The 12,609-nt window shown below is 38.1% G+C and overlaps 1 protein-coding gene across 1 annotated transcript in view; it reads right to left on the reverse strand.

Annotated features, from left to right (window-relative positions):
* The window catches only part of FBXW11 (F-box and WD repeat domain containing 11), a gene marked incomplete at its 5' end in the record, with an annotated part of 123,402 nt that overhangs the window by 10,503 nt on the left and 100,290 nt on the right, over window positions 1-12,609 (reverse strand). The window contains 2 exons of the mRNA XM_079703901.1: window positions 4,123-4,260; window positions 12,243-12,333. Of these exons, the coding sequence (XP_079560027.1) occupies window positions 4,123-4,260; window positions 12,243-12,333 (229 nt within the window). The remainder of the gene's footprint in view (window positions 1-4,122; window positions 4,261-12,242; window positions 12,334-12,609) is intronic.

Below are 12,609 nucleotides of genomic sequence, written 5' to 3' on the forward strand. Positions count from 1 at the left end.
AAAGTCATCTCTATAGTGACATAAACATTATGTATATTTAAAAAAAAGATTAAAAGGAAGTAAAATGTTGATAGTTGGCTTTGTACTCTGAATGCCGTTTTCCTCCTCTCTTTTGATCTTTCCAGTGTTTTCCAAGTTTTCAATAATGTCCCCAAATAATGGGGGGATGGAAAGTGATTTTTTTTCAAAGATTGTTTTGTTAAAAATAGAGTCTATGGAACTATTTCTTCCCTTGTAAAAGTACTATCATAATTTGCAGTGTCCCTAAAGTTTACTACAAATGGCCAAGATATTACACAGACAGTTAAGTGTCCTTCTATAATAGTAAGGCTTGCTTCTAATTTCTGACCTAGCAGAACCACAGCTATTTTGAAAGTGTGAGCTGATCAAGGACTGAAGCAGAATGAAGTACAGAAGGTTTCCAACCATTGGTCTAGATGAGCTCTCTAAAGCGTATTTCTGCTCCATTGTTCCGTGTCTCATAAATCAAGTGTAGGCCTAATTTAGGCATGGGTGTGCCTCTATTAAGAGAATTCTTTAGAAACATCCAGTGTAAGTGAAATGCAAGCCCATGGCCAGCCCATGCTTTGACAAGGTCATTATAAACCATTCTTACCTAATCCTTAAAGGAGAACTGCCAAAATTAAATAATAACACTTTCAAGAGCATATTTGTGGCCACAGGTTAGGACTATCAATAAGTATTACATAAAAATAGAGTTCTGTGGTCAAATATGTTTTCAAAGTTGGAAAACTCTGGGTGTCTCTACTGTATGTCTTCTCAGAGCCTTTATATGTTACTGTAACCTGTAAATTTCTAAGAAAGGGATACAGCATGCAGTGTTTTCTAAATTTCTTTGAAGGGAATTACTCTTCAAAGCAATATCCTTTGGATTCACATCCACAGAATACCTTTTGGGAAACACTATAATACATATAGGAAACCAACAAAACAGTTTCTTTATATTCTACAATTCAGTGATTTTTTTGCCCTAGTTATTGGAATTATTGAAATGCCACTATTTTATAAAACAAAAAGCACACAAGCAAACATACCTTTTAACTCACCCAAAGTGAAACAATATAGAAAACAAGGCCAAGGGGAGAAAGCCCACTACAACCTATCTTCCCAGTTGATTGTAACTAAAAACTCTAGACAAAATACAAAAACAGCTAGCTGAGGACTCTGAACACTGTGAGGGGAAGGGCACCAGGAGAAAGCAGTAAGTATTCTACTGAATACATTGTAGCAAGGGGTAAGAGTTTGGAGACAGGATCCACATGGGGTAAGTTTACCATTCTTTCTGTTTTCTGTTTTCTCATTTCCTTCTTTTGTGGTCTTGACCCAAAGGCAGGTCCAGATCAAGGAACTGCACAGTGAAACAGCAGCACAGGCGGCTACAATCTGAGAAACTAGTCTTTCTGGACAGAAAGGCTGAAAAAGGAATCCTTGGGGACCAAAGAATGCACGAAAGACCCTATTTTCTTTTTCTCTTTTCTCAAACGGCTTTGATCCAAAGGACAAGCCCAGTCATGGAGATGTACTGCAGAGCAGTGGAACAGGTAACTAAAATTCTAAGAGAAACCCCATTTTTCTGGTCAAAGGAAAATGAAGAAAGGATCCTTGTGGGCTGTAGAAACTTAGGGAAATCCAAAACAGGAAAGAGCTGGAAAAAAGAAAAAGGCTTCCCTAATTGTATATGAGAACCCACACAACACATGACTTGGGTTTGCCCTTAAGCAGTGCATGCACAGGACAGACTAAACCAGCACAGCGAAGGCCGTAAAAAGCGCCCTGATATTTAAACTACTACTGAAGTCTCAGACTAAACTCTGAGTAGTGCAAGCCCAAGATAGACCCAAAGTAGCATGGCAAAAAGCAGAAAAGAGATTAGAACCAACCCCCCTAACTAGGTTGACCACCTGCTTAAAAAAATACTCACTCACACATGTTCTCCAGAGGATTATAACAGGATCCATAGACTTTACAATACAATACCCATAATGTACAAGATACAATCCAAAATTACTTGACATTCAAAAGCCAAGAAAAGTGACCAATTCTCAGGGGAACAGACAATCAACACATGACAAGCTAGAGATTACCCAAACGTTGTCATGGTCAAAGACTTCAAAGCAGTTGTTGTAACTATACTCCATGAAGTAAAGATAAACACACTTGATATGAATGAAAAGAGAGAAGTTCTCAGTAGAGAAATAGAAACTATAAAATATAATATCTGAAATCTTAAAATTCACTCAGTGGGGGAAAATAGCAGAATACAGATGAAAAATTCAGTCAATTTGAAGACAGGCTAAGAGAGATTATCCAGAAAAGAGAGGGAAAAAAGAATGGAAAAAAGTAAGACAATATCAAAAGATCTAATATTTGTGTAATTAGAGTCTCAGAAGGAGAGGAGAAAGAAATTGGTGCAGAAACAAAATTGAATAAATAATGGCCCAAACTTCTGAAATTTGGTGAAAGACATAAATTTACAGATTCAAAAAGCTCAGTGAAAGAACTCTTAGATATGACATCAAAAGTATGAAGCATAAAAGAAAACACTGGTAAACTAGACTAGACAAATTAAAATCTTCTGCTCTACTTAAGATATCATTGAGAAAGTGAAAAGACAAGTCACAGAATGGAAGAAAATATTTGCAAAACATATCCGAAAAAGGACTTTTATCCATAATACATAAAGAGCTCTCAAAACCCAATAATATGAAAACAGAGAACCCATTTTAAAATTGTACAAAATATCTGAATAGAAACTTCACCAATGAATATACAGATGGCAAATAAGCATGTGAAAAGATGCTCATTATCACTGATCACTGGAGAAATGTAACTTTAAACCAAAATGAGATATGTCTACATACCTATTCAAATGGCTAATATCCAAAAAAAAAAGCCCTGAGACTACCAAGGGCTGACCAGGATGCAGAACAAAAGGAATTCTCATACATCGTTGATGGGAATGTAAAATGGTAGAGCCACTTGAAAAAACAGCTCAGCCATTTCTTCACAGGTAAAACGTACACTTACCATATGAGTTAGCAATCCCACTCCTCGGTTTTTATCCAAGTGAACTGAAAACTTAAGTTCTCGCAAAAACGTGCATGCATATGTTTACAGTGTCTTTAATCATAATTGTGAAAAACTGTAAACACAAATGTCCTTCAATAGGTAAATGGATAAACACACTCTGGTGTAACCATAAAACAGAATGCTACTCACCAGTAAAAAGGAACTAACTATTGTCATGTGCAACAATGTAGAAGAATCTCTAATGCACAATGCTAAGCATAAAAAGCCAGACTCAAAAGGCTATACATACTGTGTGAGTCCATTTACAGGACAGTCTTGAAAAGGCAAAATTATAGGGACAGAAAAAAAGATCAGTGGTTGTCAGAACCCAGGGGAAAAATGGGTAAACACAAGGCAGCAGGACAAAGGAATCTGACAGATGATGGAACTATTCTGGATCTTGATAATAATTGTTATGGCTGCACAATTCTTTGTGCTTGTCAAAACTCACGGAACTTTACACCAAAAAGAGTGCATGTAAATTATAACTAGAAGTAAAATTATTCCACAATGTTTTCTTAAATATGAGAAAATAAGCTACAAACAATGTGAAACAAAATCTATTAGAGCCATTAAACATTAAACACAGAGAAATGATCCAGTTTATCTACTACTGAAAAGTAAATAAAAACAATATAAATTGCTCTATCATTCTTTTGTGTTATCAACTGAGCCTTTCACAGAAACCATAAAAGGTAATGATTTTCATTTATATGCAAGTCAGCAACACTTTTACCAGCTAGCCAAGAAATCAAGAGCCCTGTGGATACTGAGATATTTTCTACTTGCACCTAAATATAGAATACAGAAAGTGAATGTGCTTAGAGAAGGGTAAGAAGCGAGAAAATCCAAGGGTCCAGTGTTAGTAGAGGGAAACGCTCTGGCTCTAGTTCTTTAGAACCACGCAGACAGCTGCCAAGATTGAGTGGAACAGATAAAAACCAATCAGGAGGAAATGGAGAGATTGTTAATCTAATGTCTAACATGTAACCACAATTCTAAAAATAATACATACAAAATGCAGTCATTCACCTTAATAGAATTATCTCGAAGGCCACTGATAATTTTTTCATCATCATACTGTAAACAGTAGACACCTTTACTATTTTCAGAGCGGCACTGAATCCTCTGCAAGTTGTGTCGTCCACACCGCCAGTTAGATTCTATAGTCTAAGGGAAAAAGGAGGCAACAGATGAGTTTTTGTGAATCAACTATTCTATTAGGGTTCAGACTTTGGGGTTCCAGAAACAGCATACCACTGATACTCCATCTTGGTTTGCATAACTGTCTGTGGATAGGAATCACACTCTTTTCCAAGTAAGACATTAGCCCAACAATATTTTTCCTCAAATGTTCCCTGCCCATCTGGCAACTGTCACAGGATTTCCAATGAGTTTGGGTTGGGTTTGAAAAAAATGGCCTAGACAGAATTCAATACGTTTAAAGAATGCCATTTGCACCCAAAACATACAAATAAATAGTAACTCATTGGGTCACTCTCTAATGCCAGTTAAAATATCTGGCAGAAGACCACCACTAACATTAAGCATATACTAACAATCTGTGTATCCATCCAGAGCACTGATTGCCCTGATCATTGAGAAAAGATATTGACAACTACTGCATGCCAACTACTATAGAAAGAATTTTATTATCCATTTTTAATCTTCTACCAGACTGAAGCTCCTTTAGAATAAGAATGGCACATTTCAGCCCTGGATTCTCATTCTTTCATCATTCATACAACACTTACTGAGATGTTAGTATATTCCAGGTACTGACTGTGCCAGGCACGGGGATGAAAAGACTGACAGGAAGCATACTGCTTTCAAAGGATGCAACTGCAATACACAGGCACGCAGTAACTGGAATTGGATATACTCTAATCATATGTTTATTTGGTTAAATGATCCACACATTAACCTTGGAAGGAAGTTCTCGTTACTTCCCTTTTACAAACAAGGAAACAAGAGTTTAACTTGCCTGAGGCCACAAAACTAGTAACTGGATGAGTTGGAAATCACACCCAGTTCTTCCTGACGCTGAGCCCATGCTTTTTCTACTAAAATACGCAGTGTCTACAAAGAAAGTATAGCCCTAGCTATTGCGGCAGTGAACACATAAAAAGATCAGTAACAACTCCAGATAAAATATCAGTGCCAAATGAGTGATTAAAAACTGTAAGCGCTGCAGGACTAAAGGGATCTTAAACAGCGCGATAGCCTAGCCTGAGACCAGTGGGCAAAGTTTAAAGAGGAAGTGGGTCATGCCCAGAGCACTAGAAGACCTAACCTTTGGTAGTGGATGTCAAGGATTTTCAGGATCAAAAGATACACTAAGAATAACCAAAGTATAAATTCCTGATCCTTGAATTTAGGGGACAATAGGGACTACAATTGGCTAGACCTGAGAGTTCAGGATCTAGTTCAAAAGACATATCTGAGTAGCTAATTATCTGAGTAGCTAAAAGTTTAATTAGTTGCTTTAGTGAAGAAAGGAGATAAATCTCATCTTTATTCACAATAAGCACTTAATTACTGGTTCTGCTGACATCTAACAAACCATGTTTCCTCTTATTTTGAAGGCAACATGCTTCTGTATGCTCTGAAATGTTAAAATTTACCGAATGTTATGCCAGGTACCACGCTTCCATAACACTATGCTATGTGTTTTATATAGTTTACAGTTAATTTAATCATCACAATTCTGAAGCCAAAATTATTGTCCTCATTTTACAGAAAAAGAAATGGAGAATTGGAGACACTGATACATGTATACTTAAACAGGAAACTGTTTCCTCATTTGTGGCCTCAGTACTTAGCACAGGAGCCTGGAAATATAAGCCCTGCCCTCAAAGAGTTCCCATACATAGCCTTGAGAGAGGCCAGGATCACATATTTCCAACATCTAGGGGATGCAAAGAGGTGCCATGGAGGTGCCATGAGCGAGAAACAGCTCATCTGTCCATCTGCTACCAAATCAGAGCTTCTTAGCCAGCATCGTCATCTCTACCGAGTTTGTAAAATGTCAGACATAAAACCACATTTCAAAAACAAAAAACCAACCAAACAACAAAACAAAAACAAAAATTTACCCCACTGTGGCTACCGCTACCAAGGTAGACAACAGATACGTCTGTAAGCAACTTTTTAAAAAGGGATTCAGCATATAAAGAATTTCTTAAATTGAACTCAATGCTTGGAATCATTTAGAGAAATAATGTATTTTTAGAGAGTGACTGAGCCATGTCAGCATGCTAAGCATACCAGGAAAATGCTGACTTAGGAGGCAGACCTACTGGTAACAAGTCTTATTCATGGCCAGTGACTCCTGGCAGTGGTTACCAATGTTCAGGCTACACCCTGGGGGCCCAGAAGGTTGCTGCTAAATGTGACTCCACATAAACCCAAAGTATTACAAAGACGAATACATAACCTGTCTTATCAATATATATGGTGTTATTTTCAAAATTCATATCGTCGCTCTTAGTTTTAAAACATACACAATTGCTTAAAAATATTATTGAATCAGTAAGCAGCTTTGCTACTCTGTATAATATTTCAATGAATAGAAAAAGTACATTTATTTATTATCACGTGGGAGCTTGAAAAAATTTTTTTAACTTTCGTATGGGAATCCCCATATCAAAAAGAATTTCCTACATGCTCTCCCACTACTCTAAAATGTTTTTGAGAACCAAGAGACTTGGTTATAATCTATTACTGTACCTAAAGCCCTGAGGACATAGCAGAGAGAAGCTGGGTAAGGCAACACAATCAGCCTGTGATACACCCATCCCCTAAGATGTCTGGACAGAGAACACTACCCAACATAGAAGGCCAAGCCATACCCTCTATCTCCAACCCTCAAACAAGAGTCAGAGGCCAGGACCTCTCAAAAGCTCTGCTAGATAACAGGCTTTCATTCTAAGTCAAGTAGAAGTTAGGAAATGGCTTAGCGTCTCAACACTTAGAACGAGCCTATTTTCTAAAATATATTTCTGAATTTTAAAAGAAAAAGGCTTACCAAATCATTTTTGATGGCTCATTTTAGGAAGTTCCCATCTAGGGCTGTTTTTTTTTTTTTTTTTTTTTTTTTTTTTGTGGTATGCGGGCCTCTCACTGTTGTGGCCTCTCCCGTTGCGGAGCACAGGCTCCGGATGCGCAGGCTCAGCAGCCATGGCTCACGGGCCCAGCCGCTCCGCGGCATATGGGATCCTCCCAGACCGGGGCACGAACCCGTATCCCCTGCATCGGCAGGCGGACTCTCAACCACTGCGCCACCAGGGAGGCCCTAGGGCTGTTTTAAAAATTATTAGGTTCCTGAATCCCAAAACAAGTATAGTTTGTTTCAAAATGCCAGGAAAGGGACACTAAATGAGACCAGGGAGCTGACTACTTTGTTACACACCAACCCGGTGTAATTCCTAAGACTTTACTCTTCTCAATTCTCAAGGCCACCCACAAAAGAAAGCAACATTTCCTGCTGACTGTGCCTGCCCAAAATACTACCTACCACCATATTTGACGACCTCAACTGCTTTATATAAGCCAGGACTTTTTCAGAAAAACTAGACCTTTAAAAATGGAAGGCAGCCCATTGTAGTAGAGAATACCTAGGTCAATTAGCAGCTTTAGCAAATGACTTGGACTGTATGAGTTGCAGTCTCCTCCTCTGTAAAAGATAATATATACTTTCTGAAATCTGTTGGAAGGATCAAATGAGATTACGTACATACAGTGCTTATCACAGTGCCTACAAACGGTAGCAGTGACGCTCTTTCTCATTTGTGGAGAACACTGACCAAAAGGAGTAGGCTGTGACCAAAAAAAATCTCACCAAATTGCCGGGAACTGTTGTATCAGTCTAGGCTGATCTTCAATGCTGATAGCCCTGAGCCCTCCCCAACCATTCCCAGGAAGGGGCTCAGCCTGCAAATGCAATTCAACAATCATCTTAACTTCAGCAGCAGGAATACAGGGCATACACAGGTGCACCTCTTTAATGATGCAGATACCTGCCATTTCACTCAGACATCATGTGGTGTGGCTACTGTAGAGGAATATTTCATGTTTTTGAGAACTTGTAAAATCCCCTTACCCTGTGCAAATTTTCAAAATACTGGGAAAGTAGCCATGATACACAGAGTATACAGCAGCATTTAAATTGGCAATAGAGTGAAAACAGATGTCTGAGTATGAAGGAATAACATTATTTTTAGAAGCCTAAACACAACTGGGTGGGTGGGCAAATTTCAGCATTTTCTGGTTAGGACAATGTTAATATCAAGTTTGCAAACCACAAAAAAGCTCCCCACTTTCCCTGAATAATATGTGGTTTATTATAAGGTGCGATACAACACACCATCATTTTACTAGTGGTCTGTTCCAAGGAGAGTGCTTCAAAGGCTTTAATCCAGTGATTAAAAAAAGGAAAAAGGCATATTACATGAAAGAGTTTGCCATTACTCTGAGATGGCAAAAGAGAAAAGTCCAAGTTCAGGACATCAGAACTCTGACTGCTTGAGTCTATTATAACAACTCCCATCTCTCTGTTGAGGGACATCTGAGGGCATGGTAGGGCAAAAAGAGCACGGACTTTGGACTAAGAGTCTCAGTTTTGACAATTTGAGGACTAAATTAAATTACTGTGGCAAAGTACCTAACAGTAATCTCATCATTAATAATAATGAGGAGGATGATGATAATAACAATTAAGACTCTAGATAGCAAAGGAAATATGGCCGCTTCTTTTAGGACTGTGCCTCAGGTTTTCCAGGAATTCCTTCTCAATTCAGAGGCACTCTAAACTCTCTCTCTCCCACCCTACCCCCTCTTCTCTCTCCCCCTGTGTGTGTATGTGTGTGTGTAGGGCAAGAGTACCCATGAGAGATGAACCTTTGCAGAGAACTAAGAATTCTTATTCTCTTCAGACTTCATTGCTCACATTCTCATTTCCTGAATAATAGGGGTTGGCCACACTAAGCCAGGTTCCCTACTTTTTTCTTAAAAATTAGCCAATTTCTATGGACATATATACACTACCAAACGTAAGGTAGATAGATAGTGGGAAGCAGCCGCAGAGCACAGGGAGATCAGCTCGGTGCTTTGTGACCGCCTGGAGGGGTGGGATGGGGAGGGTGGGAGGGAGGGAGATGCATGAGGGAGGGGATGTGGGAACAGATGTATACGTATGACTGATTCACTTTGTTATAAAGCAGAAACTAATAAAAAAAAAAAAAATTAGCCAATTTCTGTTGGGTCAATGTGCAAGGGCAAGGTCATCTGCTTGTCAGAGCCAAATATGGGAATGGACAGATGACAGGAGCCAGCACATGAACTGGAGCTGTCAAGGTAGAGCAAGAAGGATAGAAAGCAAAAGGTGCTGTGAACTGGCAACCCTGCAAAGCATATGGGAAAAAACACAAGAGACTCCAAGGCTGTGTATGGGCAACCAGGGAGGGGGACAAAAACATCCACTCGATGTTCAGGGTGTAATTTATCTTTTGGCAATAGGCTTAAAACCCTCTAAAGCACTACCTTTGCCATAACTGGACTAAAACAAGGCCAACTAATCTTATCTTACCTCGTACGCTTTTTTCAACTAAGAGTAAAGGACACTGAGTTTTCACGCAATTGGACAAAGATGAGACGATCACCTTGAAAAGTCTGTAGGCATTTAACAACATACCTCTTTCTCCTTCTCTTCTGGAATTTTCTACTTTGAAAATGACAAACAACAACACTAAGCCTAGAGCTGGCCAGACCTCAGTTAAAACCCCTTCTCTTCTACTTAACTATGTAGGAAGTTCTAAAATTCCTCTTAGTCTCAGTTTCCCCTCCTTACAGATGAGGATGACAGGTAGCTTGTTGTAAGAATTAAATGCAATTAATAATCTATGTAAGTCACACAACATGGTTCATGAGTAGACTGTGAGGGCTCAAAAGAGGGTACTTGTGATTATTATAGTCTGCTTGTGAGGGTTTTGTACCAGGCACATGGGTAACAGCCAAGCCTGTGAGTCTCTCATTTGTTTGACCCATGGATCACTGACATAGCTCTCTGCTTTGTGTGTCTACCCAGGACAGAATAAAACACACTCACAAAACAGAGGTAAAGAACTCTATTTTGATGAAGTACCAGTGATCTATAGCACACAAAAAGTTGCATTAAGTGCAGAAGAATATAAGGATGAACACAGACTCAACTACTGACTGGTTGTATGATCATGGGCAAGCTATTTAACCTGGGTGAGCCTCAGGTTCCTCAATTTTAAATATGGACAGGGCCTACCTTTCAAGTATTGTCCAGAGTGTTAAATGAGAAAATGCATTATAAAATGCTGAAAGTATCTAGGACAAGTAAACACTCTATACGTGGTACATTATTTTTATTATTATTACTATGAGTGAAAGTACTAAAGTATAAAACATCATCCCTTAAACTAAGAGATCTAGCCCACAAAAATCTGGAGGAGACTCTTGTGGCCAACCAGTGGGTTTTCCTAAACCACACTTTAAGAACCACTGGGTAGACCACCATGATATAGAGGTTTTGTGTCAAAAAGGGTTTTCCCCCATAGCTCTATTTTCCCTCACATCTGCCTCCTCCTAACTTTAAAATATTATTTCAGCCTGAGGAAATGGTTGTTAGGTGGTGTCACATACTGTCATGCCATAGAAAACTGAGTTCATACTGTCGATTATAACAGTACTAATGGGAATTAAATAAAATAATATATGTCACCAAATCTTCAACCTGATCAAAGTTCTTCCAGAGTTCCTATTTATTAATGATTGACCTTACACATCATCCTTCTTATAATAAAGGACTTGCTGAAATTATTCAAGGAAATGTGGAGATGCTTTATAAAGAATAGTTGGGAGGAAAAAAGTAACAAGTAGTAGTTTCTAAGATCTATGCATAAGCAGTGTCAGAGTAAAACTACATGGGGTAAAAGACAATCCTTCTAACCTGAAACACACATACAGCAACCTAAGGTTCAAGTTAACACTATGTTTCAGCTACTAAAACTGTAGGAGCAATTTATTCTAAGTTTTGAATTGCCAAGGGATCAATTAATTCCTAAACTTTAGGATTTGTATGGCAGAAGTTTTAAATCATTGAACCTACCCTAAAAGGTTACTTTATAGCTCATTTTAGGGAACAGAATATTCAAGACAATGGCTTGCATTTGAAATAATGATATTCCAGTCATATTCAGATTTACTGTTAACAAAGCAATTCCATTAGTTCACATCTGCCTTAAAAAGAAGGCAGTGGGGAGGGGCCTCCAAAAAAGGCACTTGTTTCTCCATTAATGAATTTTGGCACAATAACTTTTATGTCTATCACCTGGGGGTGAGGATTACTTCATGTTTGGGAAACTGAGTATAACTTTATGGGTGATACAGCACTGCCTAGCAAAGGCTGAACTTTTTTGCCAAGGAGGAAATAGTGAAGTAACCAAGACCTGCCAAGAACACATGTGAAAGAGTTAATCAGAAATGCCTGTGCATGTCTTTCTTGGTTCAAGGAAAAGGGCTAAATAATAAAACTGAACTAATTAGAACACATGAACAATATCAAACATCTCCAATGTTTCTCATCAAGTTCACAGAGTTTTACTGGTCTGGGGAAGTTACACTCAAATCCAAAATGGTCCACAAGCATAATTTGCTCTATAAAAGCCACTTAACTATTGCTTAGAATCATATTTGAGTCCTTTTAATGAAAAAGTATGGGAAATTTACAGAGGAAACTGAGACTGTGCCTTCTCTAGTTCTCTAGAGATGGCTCAAAAAATGTAAAACTATGCTTATCTGAAAAATTGGGCCTTGGATTTAGGAAATTTCATCAAATTAAAATAAAAAGTTAATTTTGGATTAAGGTTTTAATTTAACCGGTAGCCTTGCAGAAGCATTTCATGTTTTAGAAAAGTTAGATTATTTTTTACAAAAAGGCACTATCTACTCTGAAGGATAGCTGCAGGTTACACATTGATTGTGACATATTTGCTCTAAGACTTCAACTTAAAAAAAAAAAAAACAGTTCTATGATTTTAGAACTAGACAACTAAGAACACTAAGACAACAAAGAAGTTGAGAACAAGACACAAACAGCCCATAAAACAGATAAATAATAAAATTACCTCTATATCCTGGATAATCTTTGGGTATAATGACCTATAAAATGAATTGGGAGGGCCATCTGTTGGTCTGTTTTTAAACAGGTACTGATCCCTGGCAAATAAAAACAAACAGATGTTACATTTCTGCGCATAAAAGGGTAAATTTTATTTAAACATGGTGCTTACAAAGATGTATCTTTCAAGTCTTTTGACTTGCATTGAGCTTTAACAGTTCAAAAGCAGGATTTCTGACAATTAAATGTACATGTTAGGCACAAGTTTACTTCAACTTACAGTTCTTTAGCATGATCCTAACCTTTTATTTTCTGAATACCCAACACAATAATCTAGCCTTTCATTCTACAGTTCGATAAAAAGTGTTAATGTA

Source organism: Hyperoodon ampullatus, assembly GCF_949752795.1.
Source record: "Hyperoodon ampullatus genome assembly, chromosome: 4".
NCBI classification, from domain to species: domain Eukaryota; kingdom Metazoa; phylum Chordata; class Mammalia; order Artiodactyla; family Ziphiidae; genus Hyperoodon; species Hyperoodon ampullatus.